We start from the raw sequence: 18162 nt of genomic DNA, 5'->3' as shown, positions 1-18162 counted from the left end.
GAGGGTTTATGGGGAAGATATGAGACTTCTTGAAATTTACCTGGTAGTCTGAAGCTTTTGAAAAAGCCTTTATAGAGTTTACAATCTTATTTAGGTCAGTGTTAGGATGCTGAAAATAGATGATTAGATCATCAGCAAAGGCTGAGAGAAGTATTTTGGTATTTATTATCTTTGGAATTGTATGATATGTCTTTTGGCTGATATAAAGAAATAAAGGTTCAATGAATAAGTTGAAGAGGAAGGGAGATAGAGGGCACCCATGTCTAGTACCATTGGTTATCCTTTAGGGTTTGGATATATTCTTATTAATCCGTAAGTAGGTAGAAGAGTTATTGTATAAAACCTTAATCATATCTATGAAAGGGGAGGGAATGTTAAAACAGGCTAAGGATTGAAAGAGAAAAATCGAATTTACCCTGTCAAAGGCTTTTGCAGCATCTAAGGTTAAAGCATATAGTGGGTTCCTTTCTTTTTTTGACAAGTAAATTAATGAATCTAGGGTCAGAGTGTTATCCCATGTGTGTCTGTCTGACATAAAGCCCGCCTGATCGGAAGAGATTATAAAAGGTAAGACTTTCCTAAGTCTGTTGGCTAGAAGCGAAGCGAGAATCTTAATATCAATATTAATCAACGAGATGGGACGATAATTGTTTGGATCTGTATTTTCTTTGTTGTTTTTTAGGATTAGGATTGTCTTTGAAGTGTTCCAGTGTAGATCAGATATGCCATGACTTATTACATAATTATAAACTTTTAACAGAATAGGGGAGATTGTTGAGATGAAGGTTTTGAAAAATTCGGCTGTGAAGCCATCAGGTCCCGGGGACTTGCTTAACTTGAATGAGAAGTGTACTAATTGGTTCAGTGACAGAGTAGCTGATGCTTGGAACAGACTACCAAATTACATTAAAGCAAGTACTAGTTTAGATATTTTCAAGAACATTTATTATGGGAACAAGTGTTTTGGTATATTGGCAAGCTAGAAGGGCATTAATGCCCATGCTTGAAACATTTGTATGTATGTATGTAGAGTGTCACTAACTTTGTTCTTGTCTCTTCCCTGTTAGGTGAATATCTACATGGAGGAAACTTCTTGTGGGCCCCAATGGAAAAGTATTCATTCAAGTCCTGGATTGTCATTTAGCACCCTGTGGCTCTTCAAGCCATTTTGTTGTATGAAGAAAATTCTAGAACAGCAGAGCCGTTTATCTCGAAAACATAGCAGGATCACTGAGGAGACTAAGAAGACATGTTCAGAGTGGCCTTTACCATGCAACATCTCTCTGTTTCTTCCAGAATTTCCCATCAGGTTGCAGGAAGGCCAGAATCAATTGGAGGTAAGTACCACCACATGTGAAACTGTACCTTTTTTATTGACCCTCATTCATTTCTGTAGTGTGATTCAAGTACTGCTCTGAAAGATGTTGAACATAACAACAGATGAAGAAGTAAGACAGGCACTTAACAGCAGTTACCACTATATAGGTTTTCTCCCACTCCCATTCATCTTCCCAGTGGCTGTTGTTTTCCAGCAATACAGCCTACCTGTGACTGACACAGCTCTGCTATCACTGGGATCACATGCAGATATACCACAACAAAAAAACAGCATGCCCTTAGGTTCCAGTCATGTCTACTGAAGTAAGCTGGTGCTAAGTACAGCACAAGTTAATAAGACTACCTAAAAAAGGGTATGAATAATGTAGAAATTTGGAGAACATGGAGACACTGTGAGGCTTATACGAAGGGAATTGCAAGCTGGTTACAGGTTCTGTTGCAAAAGCTCCCCCAAAGGTCTACCATTATGGTGATTACCTTAACTCATTAACACTTAGTGGTATGGAATGTCATACTTCTAGCAGCCTACACACATCTTGCATTCCAGAGCATTTTCTGTAAAACAAACTTAAAAAGGACAAGATAAACAAAAGTAAATGTTTTGTTAACAATAAAATCTATTAAAACTGTACACATTACAATGTTATCAGTAAGGAGTATTCTGTTAAACTTTCAGAAGCAATTTAGCATATCTTGGAAACTGTATAACCTAGACATATACTGTTAGAGCATTTTGTTAACCAGACGTTTATTAAGATATTTACAGAAATATGGAAACTTTTAAAATATGGAAACTTTTATTTTATATATATATATATATATATATATATATATATATATATATATATATATATATATATATATATATATATATATATGTATGTATGTACAATAAAAGGGCTGTTTTAAACCCCATGTATATATATTGATGGTTTCCCAACACTTTGTTTAGCTCATTAAGCTGATTCTTGATAAAAAATAATAATAATAAGCGTAATTTTATATTTAAAATGTATTTTGGTCCAAAAACATTAAGGACTTACATAAGAGTGGACGTCTGAGTTATTGTGAAAGACTAAGTGCACTTGGTCTTGTGCAAAACCCTCTGCAGTGGTCTGGAGGTGAGCTTGCTCGGACATGTTGGACATATAGGGATAGGTGATTCTAGGGGTATTTGGGGTTACTGGGAAGTGCTAGAGAGTCATCATATTTCTTTCATGGAAATATCTTCGGGAATGGAAGGTGTGTTGAGTGGTTCACTGGCAGAGTGGCCACTGCATGGATATATGCACAACAAAAATAAAAAAGCAGATAATCCAAGCATTACGACCAAGTGAAGAGATCCAACACTGTTTATTACCCTCTCTCTAGCGCCTCGGCTCACGCCTTCAAGGAGAATGAGTATCACAAACACTTCCAAATTATTTATACCATACAAAAGCATCAATTACAAAAACAATAAAACAATTTAACAATCAAACAATTAATTACAATATATTTCATTCATAAAAATACTTTCCAGTTACATTCTACATTAATGCCACTAGGTGTCAGTGTGTTATACTTTAATATAAAAACAGTCTCCTTATATAACAGTTTTTGTTTAACTAAATCACTATTATTATTTTTTATTGTGATCTGTTCCAAAACTGTTGCCAATAGACCATCTGGTTGACCTACAGGATGAAGTTGATAAGACATTCCATAAGAGATGGGTAACAGCTGCCCACCAGTGCTCCATCGAGTGGGTTAATATTTTAGTGGAGCGTGATAAAGTGAAACAAGCCAAACTTAAAACTGATATAACCAATACTTGTGAAATGCTAGCTGGAGCGATTGGCACAGCTCGTATGGAACAGTGCCTTAAAGATATACAAAATAAACTTATTGAATTAGAAAAGGACTTGCTCGATGTTAAAAAGTATAAATTAAATCGAGATATTAAAGACTATGCAGCTGATTTAGTGTTCTCATGCCCAACCAATAAGAAAAGACGTCAGAATGTACGTTTTGCAGAGCAGGAGAGACCTCAACGTAATGGCGGAACATACACACATTCAGATGCTTCCACTGAATGGGAGAGTGAACCAGGGGAAGGCGGCGACTTTCCTAGTCTCCCAGCAGCACAGAATCCTGTGGAGTTCCAGCAGTCGTTTCGGAAAGGAAAACGAAATGGGTTTGGAGATGGTGAGCGATCTAGAGAGAACGACAGGGAAACGGAACATGGACAGAGAACATTTGCAGGTGCATATACACAAAGGTACAAACGAACCAGAAGAAACTAGTGACATTTTTTCTGTAGTTAATGACAATGATGTGGATTTTTCTTATATCATTAATTTATGTGGTATGGACTTAAGCAATGAGATTGTTTCAGTTTTGAATAATGGTTTAAAATTCATTCCAACTGTATTACCGCTTGAACATGTTTTAAAAAGTGATATTTACAAGTTCATACGAAAATTGCATTTGGCTGCTTTTTTTCATGATAAAAGTGTTTATAATTCTTGTGATGAAAATAGCATGATGGCTTCTATTAATTCTACCGATGATTCAGATGATAGTTTTTACTCTTGTTCATCAGATTATGCAGATACAGTTAGTTATAGTGCGTATAGTAAATTAGATACATCCAAAATTAAAATTAAGAGTGATTTTGTTCCTCCATTTATACACGAAGGCATAAAAAACTTCTCAGCTATGATTAATTTTGCTGTAGAGACGTTATATAAAGATTTTTATGTGAATAAATCTAAGATTAAATATAATTTGACTAAATTAGAATGGCAAGCTTTACAAACTTTAACTAAGAAACATGAGTTAATAATAAAACCTGCTGATAAGGGAAACAAAGTGGTACTTATGCATTATACCCAGTATGTAGATATGTGCTTAAGACACCTTAATGATACTGATACATATAGCAAATGTGATATTGAAGTATATGATAATGCTTTAAAACAATTTGATGATTTGCTCTATAAAGGGCTTAGGTTAGGATATTTTTCAAAGGATGATATAATGAAGAAATTTAAGACTAATAATTATGAGATAGCTTTATTTTATTGTCTACCGAAGGTACATAAAAATGTGAACTGTCCTCCAGGATGCCCTATTGTATCAGCATGTAATTATTTTTTACATAATATGGGAATTTTTTTGCACAGCTTCTTGTATCCGTATGTGATAAAACAGACATCATATATTAGAGATAGCTTTGAATTTTTGAGTAAGATATCTTCAATAAGATGGACTGAGGATATGTTTTGGTTCACAGCTGATGTAAAAAGCCTATATACAAGCATAAAACATGAATATGGTCTGCGAGCCTTAAGAAAAACATTAGGTGATTGTCCTTAGTCCTTCTATATTATTGAATTAATGGAATTTTGTCTTAAAAATAATTATTTTTATTTTGATGGCCAGTTATTTCATCAATTAAAAGGTACAGCCATGGGGGCAAGTTTTGCCCCTATGTATGCAAATATTCTGATGAATTCTTTTGAATTAGATTTTTTGTATCAGCTGGAATTTTATAAGAAGTATGTAGTAAGTTACTATCGATACATTGATGATTTAATTTTTGTGTGTAAGGGTGGCATAGATGAGATAGGAAATTTAAAAAAAACTTACAAAAAAGCCAATTTGGACTGGAATTTGATGATTTTCAAATGGGCAGAAAAGTGAATTTCTTGGATTTGACTTTGGAAGGTATGAGTAATGGTAAGATAGTTACAAGAATTTATAGAAAGTTTGAAAATTTACATTTCCTAGATGGGTTAAGTCACCATCCTTCTCATCTTATGAAATCTTTACCATATGGGGAATTTACTAGAATTATGAAGTTGTGCAATAATAGTAATGAATTAGAAATAGAGTTAAAAAAGACTGTTGATTTATTCATTAGGAGAAATTATAATGAAAAAGAAGTTATATCATCTTTACAAAGAGCAAGAAGTGAAGGATTACATGTGAATAAAAATAAAAAAAGTAGGATGGAAAAAGAAGAAAATAATTGTCTTGATAAACAAATGTTTTTGGTTTTAACATATGATTTAATAACAGAAGAAGTTAAAAAGGCAGTACAAAAGTACTGGCCTTTTTTATTTAAATATAAAGATTTAGTGGAAATTATTCCAACAAATATCACATTTTCTTACAAAAGAGGGAGAAACCTTAAAGATATGTTAGTACATGCAAGGTATTCTAGTCCCAATATTAATTTAAAAATAGAGATAGGTTTAATGGGTACATATCAGTGTAGGAAGTGTATTTCGTGTAAATATATTAGTAAAACTTTTGAATGTATTAATGGTAGAGTTTTTAAATCTTGTGGAATTTTTTCCTGTAACACAGTAGCAATAGTATATGCTTTAAAATGTCCGTGTGGACTGTTTTATATAGGAGAAAGTAAAAGAGCTTTTAAGGTCCGACTTCAGGAACATGTAAGGGACATAAAGAATAATAAGTTAGAAAGCCCTTTAGCAGTGCATTTTAGAGACTATCATGATAGTCAACCAGATGGTCTATTGGCAACAGTTTTGGAACAGATCACAATAAAAAATAATAATAGTGATTTAGTTAAACAAAAACTGTTATATAAGGAGACTGTTTTTATATTAAAGTATAATACACTGACACCTAGTGGCATTAATGTAGAATGTAACTGGAAAGTATTTTTATGAATGAAATATATTGTAATTAATTGTTTGATTGTTAAATTGTTTTATTGTTTTTGTAATTGATGCTTTTGTATGGTATAAATAATTTGGAAGTGTTTGTGATACTCATTCTCCTTGAAGGCGTGAGCCGAGGCGCTAGAGAGAGGGTAATAAACAGTGTTGGATCTCTTCACTTAGTCGTATTGCTTGGCCACTGCATGGAACAGGCTGGTAAAATGGAACAGGACAAATATTGGTTTGGATATTTTAAGAACAGCCTGGAAACACACCACATGAACTAGTGAATGGTATTCTGGCAAAACTGGATGGGTATTGTTGCCTGTGTTGGAAGTACTGATATGTGTGTATGTAAGGATTGAAATATACTTATAACAAATAAGAAACTAGAAGGGTCTCCTAATTTAAAGTCTATGGACTGTATAAACATGCTTGGAAGGAGCTAATAATAAGAATAAGCGTTACAGCTTGTGGTCTCTCAAATAACTAAGCAACAGCCAAAAAAACACACACACAATAGTTATGTAATGTATGATTTATGATTTTAGTAAATCTAGACATAAAATATATAATCGTTATATAAATCTACTGAATTTAGATATTAAAGACAGGATTTAATAACATGGGCTTGTGTATAATAACACCACTGTCTTAACTTGTCATAAATGACATACCCCAGGATTTACTAATCTTCCGTGTAAGACTAGATTAGTCTTAAATGGAAACGCCAGTCTAAGAGTATGACGGCAGCGTGCCATGCATATTAATGAGGGCACGCTGCCTCAACTCCAAAGCTTACATGGAGCATGGATGAGTGTAGAGGGCGTGTTGGACTGCCGAGCAGTCCAAAAATCCATGCCCCTGCATTGACAAAACCCAAGAAATGTTGAGTTACATGAGCGAGTCCGCTCACATGTACATTGTAACATTACACTCCCCCATATGTTAAACGTTGTACAAATTTAAAAATAAAAAGAAATTTTTTTCTTGTTTTATTTCCGATATAGCTGCCCGTATTTGCGCGGGATTGCCCATTGCTTAGCTACAGTTAACAGCTTAGACACTGAAGAGGATAATAAGAAAAAAATATGCAAATTAAGCAAAATAGCGATAGCGTAGTGGTTAGAGCCTTTGCACAAAGAGGAGGCATTCCCGGTACGAGTCCCACTACTGCACGTTCCATTTTGTGTTGGAAATCTGTATACAAAAATATTTCCTGACATTTATTTATAAGTTTTGTAAAAAGCATTCAAATGTTAGATGTAGTAGTGAACAAATTATATATATATATATATATATATATATATATATATATATATATATATATGAAGGTGAAATGGTTATGCATTCTGAGGCATGAGTAACTTATTTTAAGCAATATAAAGCACTGCTAAGCACAATTTAGCAGTATTTAGCATATTTAAAACCAATTGCTCGTAGCTGAGTAGCACGTTAACAAGTGCAATGTCTTTGCGCGCAGCTGCGCACTGCACCAACCAGCACAACTACAATGTATTTGCGCGTAGCTGCGCACCGCGCTAACCAGTGCAACATCGGGCAATGTTGGGCAACATCAGGAAAAGTTGAATAAAGTCGGCTAAACACAGCCACACCTCCTTTACTGTACCTTAACCATTCAGGTCTGGCCAGTAGGAAAATAAAAAGCAGTGAAAGGGCTCGAACTCAGGATACTGTGCACTATAGTCACAGTACATAACCACTAAGCCATGACAGCATTTCATAACCATGCACATTCAACAGACACATATCTATCAAAGGAATATTAAACATTGCTAACATCAGCTAAGCAGGTGTGCCTACAGCTGAGTTTTTCAAAACTGGCCAATCACAAATAAGTGCGGGAAATGAGGCATATTTAAGCTCCACAGGTGGGAATACTTACCATAACTGGTTGTAGCTCCCTTCTGCAGTCAGCAGGGCTGGTGTTGGAGAAGGCACTCGATTTCGAGCGCAACACTGGGGCATTGAGGAGACCAAAGTAATGGTTTGGTTCCTTGTCCACAATCATGAGGAAAGACTCCTGTGGGGCCAGTGCCAGGGCACCCAATATAAAACTGAGGCCTGGAACAGTCTAGCTCATGACCTCACCAGTGCCACTGGTATTCCTCGGACTGGTGAGCAGGTCAGGCACCATTATTCTGACCTGAAGTGACGTAAGGAGGATCAACTGGGCCAGTGGATCCAGGAGTCCCGTGTGATGCCTAATGCCCCAGTACTGAGTAAGTAGGCATTGTATTAAGTAGTTAAGAATTGCTGTGCTTGTCTATACTATGGATAGATATGTCTCAATATCTCCGCATTTACTTCACAGCTGCAGGTGTCCGGGCTATGAATCAGCAAGCCCATGAAGATAGGTTGCAAAGGCTGTGTCATCAGGCAGGTTAGTAATTATTCTGCATGTACTGTTATATGAAATAAATGAGAGAGCCTTCAAAAAGTGTTTTAACCCAATAAATAAGGTGGTGTTGTGTCTTTTGGCTTTTCCCGGTTAGGGGATGCCACAGCGGAACTCCGGTCCGCTAATGATTGGTAGTTGATTTTTACGTGCTGGGTTACCAGCCCTGATGCACAACCTTCAACGAAGGTACACCCGCTAATGCATGTCTCCACGCAGAAGACGCTCTAGCTGAGAATATAATCCTTTAATAAAAGTATAATTCTTGGAGTGCGTCTGTATCATTTTCTTTGATATGTTGTTGTATTGTTGCATTTTACAAATAATACTGTTGTATTAAGCAGTGTTAACCCACACTTAGGTAGGCCCATATAACATTGGTGAAGGGAGTGCCAGTAGCTTTTATGCATATTTACAGCCCTCAACTGTTGGTTAATGCTCAGCATGTACAGGTTAATCTGGCACATGAGTAGCTTGGTATTTTGTTCCTCAGAAATGTCAGTGTGCTGCCAGAAATGTAGGGAGCTGTTAACATATAACTGATACTTTCACCTGAACATATCTAGATAATTATATGAAAGTAGAGCTGTCAGTGTACCATCTTAGCAGTAGTGTGTGTGAGCAACTCTCAAAATATGTAGCAGTAACATCTGCATCGTGGACAGTTTGTATGTAAGATACAGCTCATGTATATAATGATCTAGCAAAATCCAATTGCACAATGTAAGGACATTGGGTAGTGTAATAATGCATGTAAGGGACATATAACTGCAGTTAATAGGAATGTAGTGAAAACTAGAAGGATATATAAGTTGTTAATTTAGCTATCCTTTTCCATCCTACTGTATGTGCATAAAAAATGCAATTCCACACCTCAATCAGTATGTCTAATCTCAAAACATTTGTTGGGACATATATCCTATTGGTTTATAAATATTTGCATTTATTTCTATGCAGGTGCCCTGTTAAAATACCACAATATTGGTGGCCTGTTGCCATCAATTCAACCTGCATGCTTTTGTAATGTCCACTATTGTTCTATATATGCATGTGTTATGCTTGCTTTTCAACTGTTGAAAATCTGGTGTGTTGGGTTAATGGGAATACTTCTGCATGCTGTTATAACTAATTGGGAATGCTGTTGACTGTTACTAACCCATATCTTTATTAGCCCTCCAAAACATAGTTCGTATGGGAAGGCCGGTCCCAGCGGACCCGCCTGTCCCACTTCAGCTGGCCATGGCACCTGGCACCAGCAGGTCCGGTGCCCAGCCTGGGACCTCCTCCTCCATTGGCCCTGTGCCACCTTTGGGTGGAAGCACTGCAGGGGATGGGGCTTGGCCCACCCGTGCAAGCATAGGCAGAGGAGGGCCACCTATCACCCTTCTAATGGTCCGGGCTGTGGTGTGTAGAGAGATTGAATGTTCTGTTGCAGAACCTCTATGCCAGCTTGAGGCATGAGTGGCCCAACTCTCGGGCCATCCTGCCCCTCCTACACAGCCCCCAGCACAGCCACCTTCTGGGCTGTGAAGGTGCAGTGGTGACTGCCCATGGGTGGGGACCTCAGTCCCCCTGTTTCCATTTGTGGGCTCATGAGCTTGCGATTTCCAAACATCCCTCCCCGTCAAAGGTGTTCACCCACCACATGTCATATACCGCCCCTGTATGCATCTTGTTTGTCTTGTCTGTTTACCTCCTCAATCTACCTCCCCAAATATACCTACTTCCCCTACCCCACATTTCACTCTCACCTGAAAAAAAAAGGGCAATCTACTCCCAAAAAAATTACGCCCCATACATAGCTGCCCATTTTGCACACATGTCCACTGGACACATAAAATGTGATTTAATTGGCATCACAATATACTTTGTTGTCCTCACCCCTCTCTCAGGGGTTGAAGGTTTCATATCTACCTCCAAATTTATTCCATATGCACAGCTGTTGCTGTTAAAGAAATGGGCAGCTATGGACCTTCCCTACACCCATCCTGCACATCCCGAGCTATTTTCCATACTGTCTATCCCTCTTTGTGCCCCCTTTTCACCACTTTCCTATCTACCCATTTTTCTTTTCTTTCAAAGAAATGAGCGTGGGGGTTAGCAGGAGTAAGCACTATTAAGCAGTAGTTAGCGGGTTTGCGTGAGTGTGTGCTTGTTTGTGCTTAGCTAAGCATTGCTAAGCATCGCGCAAACCTGCTTACAACTGCTTAAAAGTGCTTTAGTTACTCTGTATGTGATTGTCCTTGTTCTGCTCAGGAGCAAAATAAAACACCTCTGTCAGTCTTGAACCCCGGACCTTGTACACACTGCATAACATGAAGTACCACTAAGCCACGGTAGATATACAACAAGTTGGTGCTGAAATAAATATATCATGCATCAGAATGAGTGAATGTAAAGGAAAAATAGCAATGCCATACCACACAACTTGTTCTGTGGATCTTTACCAACAGTTGTTGTAGGATTATATTACATGACTGTAATAAGAGAAGCAGCCATTCTAGCAGGAAATTATGTTACACCATCACTTTACAACCCCACAGAGTATCACAGCAGGACAAACACTGGCATATATGTTTAGGGCAGAGGCCATAACTCCCAACTGTCCCTAATTTTCAGGGATGTCCCTGATTTTGACACAAATTTTAGCTCTGTCCCTCTGAATCCCTCCTAAAACTACTGACTTTGGCCAGAAAGGTGGTGAATTACACTTAATGAACAATGACAATAATTAAGAGTTAAACACTTTTTACTTCAGAAAAGGTGTATTAATTCATATGCTCTGATTCTCTCAAGTGTTTCAACTTAATGGCACTAACATTTTAAAGGTGTCCCTGACTTTTTCCTTACTTTTCCCTGAGTCTGTTCAAATATGTACCTGAGTGTTTGAGAGGTCTGGCAGAGGCAAAAACACAGAGGCATATCAACCTTTCTGCTGTTACACACTGTGCAAATAGCTTTGGAAGGAGTTTCAGAAGCATACCCTTATGTAGGAATACAACACTGAAATACAAATGGACGTAGCCATGTACTGGTAGCAACCAACTGTAACAATGCCATTGCTCTATTGCGGAAAAGACCTGTGTGGTGCACAGACAAAAAATAACAGGCTATTCTCTGGCTACCATGTGGATAGGTCCACAGTTGGGAGTTACGCAGACAGATTACTTGCCTTAATATAAACTAACATGTACACAGCAACCCTGTAAGTCCAGCAAGATAAAATCCACACAATAATGCATACGCTCTCTGTACTTCTGCACCTTTACCCAAATGTAGAATATACCTGTGTGTGCAGGGTCTACCAAGGGTGTAGGTAAGCATACTCACAGTACTGACATGTGTCCAGTTTTTCTGAGCAGCTTGTGCTAATGTGAACACTAAAAAAGCACAAACTGTTTAGAACTAAGTAAATGAATATTCACAGTATAGCAGTTCACAAACAATTCTTGTGCCAAAGGAATACATCTCAATAACTAGCTTTGTATGACAGTTAATTGTAAACATTGAAAAGAAAGTACATCTTTCCATGTATCTTGGGGTAGCATTTTGAGGGGTGAGTACATTTCTACACTGACAAGTGGGTACTAAAAGCAGCAACATTAGGTCAGAGTACAAAATGTAAATCTCTGGCTACACCCCTGGCTTCTGATATAAGAACTATACCAACCTTCTGTCTTAAACAGTGATGTCCACAGCAAACAAGGATGATCTCCATCTTGGAAAGCTGAAAGCCATGCCTACCTTAGTTAGCAATTTATAGTACTGGGTTGCTATGACAGTGATTACTGCAATTACTATACAGCAGGCTGCATGCAATTAGCAAGTGGTGGCCACTAATTGGTGCAGAGGCCATCACATGCTCATGTGCAAATACCTACAAAAGCAGGCTGCAATCTCTGCCAACAAACTCAATCACTCTATTGCAGAGACTGACAGAGAGACAGAGAGAGAGAGAAAAGGAAAAAGAAAAAGAAGTATTACCAAATCATACAAAGGAAAGGTATGTGACACATATGTATTTACTGGCATGTTGTAGATGTTATTGAAGAATAGTCTACATAATGTGAACCATTCATATGTGGCAGCAGTAGTTATTTATGCATATATGTTCTGGTTAACTACTGCTATGGACAATACAGTGTGTACCTGTGGGCAGTGGGACATACCTGTGAAATGTGTAGCTTAGCATTAAATGTTAAAGATCTGATCCATGTTATCTGTGTTCTGTACAGTAGTGTGGTCAATGGCTGTTGGGGGGATTAGTGCTGATATTATATAAACATGGGTGTGACAGAACAACACATGCATGATAGTCATATTAAAGTGTAGCTTAGCATTGGCAACTGCTGTAGCAGTCTAGTATGCTTATCTAGCATTTGTAGCCATATATACCCCCCTAATGTTAGTGTGTAATCATATGTGACACCTGTTTGTGTTGCAGCAAAGCCCAACAGTTCAGCTGTGAGGTCCAGGGACTTACAACAGTGTGGAACTTGTGTGTGTATGCCACACACATACGGAGAAATATATATGTGTCATATATATTCACATCTGTATATGTGCATAGAGCAGGGGACATATTGCAACTGTTTGTGAAGGGTGGAGATATATATGTTGGTGAAGGTTAGTATGCACATATTTGTATGTAGGTTTTAGTGTGACACAAACAAGGCAGCATACAGTGCTGTTATATGACATGTGGTGGTTAAACACTGTGGGTGGTTTGTTCAGTTTGCAATGTTGAAGCCAGTGAGGCCTGCTAAAGCTACCTGTGCTGTGAACACCTTCAATGCATTTATCCCAAGACTGTATGATTTTTTACATTACTGTACACATCACATCCTTTGTATAATTGATATTCTCACTATGAAAGGTGAAATGTATATGTGCCTACATATGTATGTATATGTGCACAAATGGATGTGTATATGTATATATATATATATATATATATATATATATATATATATATACATATATATATATATATATATATATATATATATATATATATATATATACTCATACACACCTATGTTTACTTGTTGCAATAGATTCTCTGTACTGTTAACTGACTGTGATGGTCAATGTGTTTGTGAATACGTCAAAAATATGTATCTGTGGGATTGCTTAGTGGGAAACTGTTTATGTCATGGTGTTATGGGTCCTTGCTTTGATCCTAGCAAAAGCTGTGTATTCTGTTGCTAGGCAGAAAAAGTGCTATTGCATACAGTGTGGTTAAGTCCCTTGGTTTTAACTAGGGTGTGTCATTGGAGGCTAAAGCACTACATCCATGATTATTGATTGGAACTTATGTTGAATCCAAATCCTGTGTGTACTGTAGTAGTACTAGAAGTTCTGGGCCTGTACAGCAAAGTATGGTGTATGTCCACATTGCTTGACTCCACTGTTTTGTGTGGTCCCTGTATTCATCACAGATTACATTTCTCAAGATTAAGGTTGTGTAAGTATTGACACACAGTACTGTATAGTACACACTGAAAGCTTATCTGGGTTGTCATACCTTTGTGTCCTGTAATTATGTCTGATGTGTGTGTGTGGGTATGTCTGTAACATGTCCTTTGACATATGTGTGGTAACTGGTAAAACATATAACTGCATATCTAGCAACATTCCAGTGTACTGCAGCAGTATGCAACCTATATTCCCAATTGTGCACATATTTTGGATATGGGTTTGCCATTAACAAGTTGTGTGGTATAATAGTAATACAGTTACTGGACCTTACACTCATTGTGATGGATGATATATTTCTTTACACATCAGCTTGATGTATATCTGCTGTGGCTAGGTGGTGTATCATGTTGCATACAGTGTGCCAGGTACTCTTGTATAGTCTTATATAGTGATTTTAATTTGTTGCTGTGCAGAGCATTGTTCATTAGATTGAGAGTGAGCCAGGCACTTCAAGCAGGGCACTTGTGGGGTGAGCAGTAATAAGTGGCAGTTAAAGCCACCTCTGTCACTCTTGGTTAGCTAATAGGTTGCTATATATGGCAGTTCAGAGATATCTGTACTGTATAATGTTAAATTATATGACTTGCTCAGACATATTTTCGTAGTTATGTCTTCCAGGGATCATGGCACATTGCAGGAACCCCACTTACAGTAGTGCTGAAGATGACATAATTACTACCAGTATGGTTCAGCACTACAGTCTCATGTTCTCACGAACCAGCCAGGACCAGCAGGAGCATACTGCAATGTGGCAAGATGTTGTCTACAGGGTAAATGAAGTAGGCCTGCATAACCGGACATATGAGTTGGTACACCACCACTGCAGTGATCTTCTCAGACATGTCCATCAGCGTGCTGCTGATGTGCGGAGACAACAGCTTGCAACAGGAGGTGGTGTTAATATCCATCCCCCCTCACCAGAGTGGAGGAGCTGCTCCTGAGCCTGGTGGCACCTGCCCAACAACAACAGCAGCAGACATACACCATGATGGAGGTTGGAGCCACCCAGCAAGCACACATGGAGCATGCAGGTAACATGGCATATCTGTAGACTACTGTTATCTGTATTGGTAGATCATGCATATGTGAGATGCTGAGTGTGTCATTAAAAGATGTGGAGCCTGTTGTTGTGCAATACTGATCATTTGGAACATAATTTGTAGCCCTGTGAATGTAAACTGTTGTTGTACTGTAAGATTGCAAACACACAGTAGCAATGCCACAGTTGGCCACACAAAACTGTCTCATCTCTATGTAGGTCCCTCTGGTGTGACATCAACCAGCGGACAGATGCTGGTGAGTGTCATTTACATTTATTATTGTAAATAAAAAGTGCATGTCATAGTTAAGGTGTAGGCCATGTACACATGTAACACACCTACCCATAATTCATGCTGTGCATGTTTGGTGTAAGACCACGCACATCTCACTAATATGATTAGCTGCCTCAAACACATGCAATACCCAGACCATCACAAACAAATGTGGCTAGACTGTAGTGACCATTGGATAGGCACAGCTGATACTCAACATGCACATATCATACACAGAGCATTTTAACATGCTATACATAAAGAATTCCCAAACCCTCTGTAAAGACACACTCCAGTATCCAAAATCTCATCCATGCATTACACATAATATACCTGCCTGAGGGGTAGAGGCCTATCATGGGCGTTGACACTCTACAACACACTACACACACAATGTCAGGGAATGCTCCTTATTGGCCTCCTTACAAACTTGTGTAACAACTGTTTGTGAAATGGTGAATGTAGCCAAGGTAGTACAGTTTTTTAGCATGGTAGTGCTGGTTTGGGAAACATTTGTAGACTTGAGTGACCACATGATGCTTCATGATGATGGCCTATTTTACTATACCCCATCCAGTTATTGTAACCACAGTACTGCACAAAGACTTCATTGCTATACACCTTAATGTTGCATGTGTGCACACATATGCACCTCTAAACAATATGCATACCAATCACCATTTGCACAACTGTCACATATATGTCTTGTGATGCTATTGAGTTTTGAATACCTGCATAAGCAATGTTGTCCATGTATGCATTGTGTTCCAGGGGAGGCCCATCACCTAATAACAAAACACATGCATCAAAGCCATGTATATTGCTTAAATGGGACTGTCTACACCTTACAATGCATGCTGTTGAGCAACACATGTCCTGCATGCTGGCGTGCTGTGCCGGCTTTTGCTTGTGATACTGTACCCCACCATCACCTGCTATTGTGTATGTTCTGAGATTGCTGGTGTTGTCTGTATCTGCTTTAGGGAGGAGTGTATTTTTGTGTGTGCGCATGTGTGTGCGTAATGCGTGTGCGCATATACATGTGGTCTGACATCATGTTCAGGTCTTAAAGTGTGATTCCTGTTTTCCTCTCACAGGTGCCGAGGTGGGGCTGGTTCAGTGCAGCAGGAAACCTGATGTCACTGAGACAGACAGTGATCATGAGGAATGGTGTGTTGAGGCACAGGCAGGTTTGTCAGGGTATGTTGTTGGGCTACCAATTGACAGTACACAAGTCTCCACCCCATCCATGCACACAGTCATACTGCCTGTACATCCATCATCACCATTGCCCTTAGCTGAGGGACAGTGTACGGTTGGCACTGGCCAGGGCAGTGTGGTATCTATGGCATATGTATCAGGACACAGCAGCCATAGCCAGATGTCTGGAACAGTACCACATTGGCAGATGCCCAGGGGTTCGCCAGAGCACTGCTGGTCATCATGCTATCAGATGTGCCACCCTGCCGATGCCACCTCTTTCAATCACATGCATGTTCCAGCTATCATGCAGGCACAGGCATGAATGGAGTGGTACACCAGACAGGGACAAAGGGCACAGAGGGCTCATAACACCTCTGTAAATGACAGTATCCATGACCTAGTAGGTGCCATATGTAATTACACTAAGGTCATTGATAGATGTTGGGGTGAGACATTGGGTATTGTTGCCTGTGTTGGAAGTACTGATATGTGTGTATGTAAGGATTGAAATATACTTATAACAAATAAGAAACTAGAAGGGTCTCATAATTTAAAGTCTATGGACTGTATAAACATGCTTGGAAGGAGCTAATAATAAGAATAAGCATTACAGCTTGTGGTCTCTCAAATAACTAAGCAACAGCCAAAAAAACACACACACAATAGTTATGTAATGTATGATTTATGATTTTAGTAAATCTAGACATAAAATATATAATCGTCATATAAGTCTACTGAATTTAGATATTAAAGACAGGATTTAATAACATGGGCTTGTGTATAATAACACCACTGTCTTAACTTGTCATAAATGACATACCCCAGGATTTACTAATCTTCCGTGTAAGACTAGATTAGTCTTAAATGGAAACGCCAGTCTAAGAGTATGACGGCAGCGTGCCATGCATATTAATGAGGGTGCGCTGCCTCAACTCCAAAGCTTACATGGAGCATGGATGAGTGTAGAGGGCGTGTTGGACTGCCGAGCAGTCCAAAAATCCATGCCCCTGCATTGACAAAACCCAGGAAATGTTGAGTTACGTGAGAGAGTCCACTCACATGTACATTGTAACATTACACACCCCCATATGTTAAACGTTGTACAAATTTAAAAATAAAAAGAAATTTTTTTCTTGTTTTATTTCTGATATAGCTGCCCGTATTCGCGCGGGATTGCCCATTGCTTAGCTACAGTTAACAGCTTAGACACTGAAGAGGATAATAAGAAAAAAATATGCAAATTAAGCAAAATAGCGATAGCGTAGTGGTTAGAGCCTTTGCACAAAGAGGAGGCATTCCCGGTTCGAGTCCCACTACTGCACGTTTCATTTTGTGTTGGAAATCTGTATACAAAAATATTTCCTGACATTTATCATTTATAAGTTTTGTAAAAAGCATTCAAATGTTAGATGTAGTAGTGAACAAATTATATATATATATATATATATATATATATATATATATATATATATATAAATATATATATATATATATGAAGGTGAAATGGTTATGCATTCTGAGGCATGAGTAACTTATTTTAAGCAATATAAAGCACTGATAAGCACAATTTAGCAGTATTTAGCATATTTAAAACCAATTGCTCATAGCTGAACAGCACGTTAACAAGTGCAATGTCTTTGCGCGCAGCTGCGCACTGCACCAACCAGCGCAACTACAATGTATTTGCGCGTAGCTGCGCACCGCGCTAACCAGTGCAATGTCGGGAAACGTT

At 38.4% G+C, this 18162-nt stretch overlaps 1 protein-coding gene across 1 annotated transcript in view; it reads left to right on the top strand.

The window, feature by feature from the left end:
- Nucleotides 1-1175: 1175 nt before the first annotated feature.
- RSKR (ribosomal protein S6 kinase related) overlaps nucleotides 1176-18162 on the top strand; it is a 310818-nt gene continuing 293831 nt past the window's right edge. The window contains exon 1 of the mRNA XM_044054880.1: nucleotides 1176-1337. Coding sequence (XP_043910815.1) covers nucleotides 1176-1337 — 162 coding nt within the window. The remainder of the gene's footprint in view (nucleotides 1338-18162) is intronic.

This window comes from Protopterus annectens, chromosome 13.part0 (genome assembly GCF_019279795.1).
Source record: "Protopterus annectens isolate FY-2018-M chromosome 13.part0, PAN1.0, whole genome shotgun sequence".
Classification (NCBI taxonomy): domain Eukaryota; kingdom Metazoa; phylum Chordata; order Ceratodontiformes; family Protopteridae; genus Protopterus; species Protopterus annectens.
Note: the sequence above shows the minus strand (reverse complement) of the source record. Positions and strands in the feature narration are given on the sequence as shown.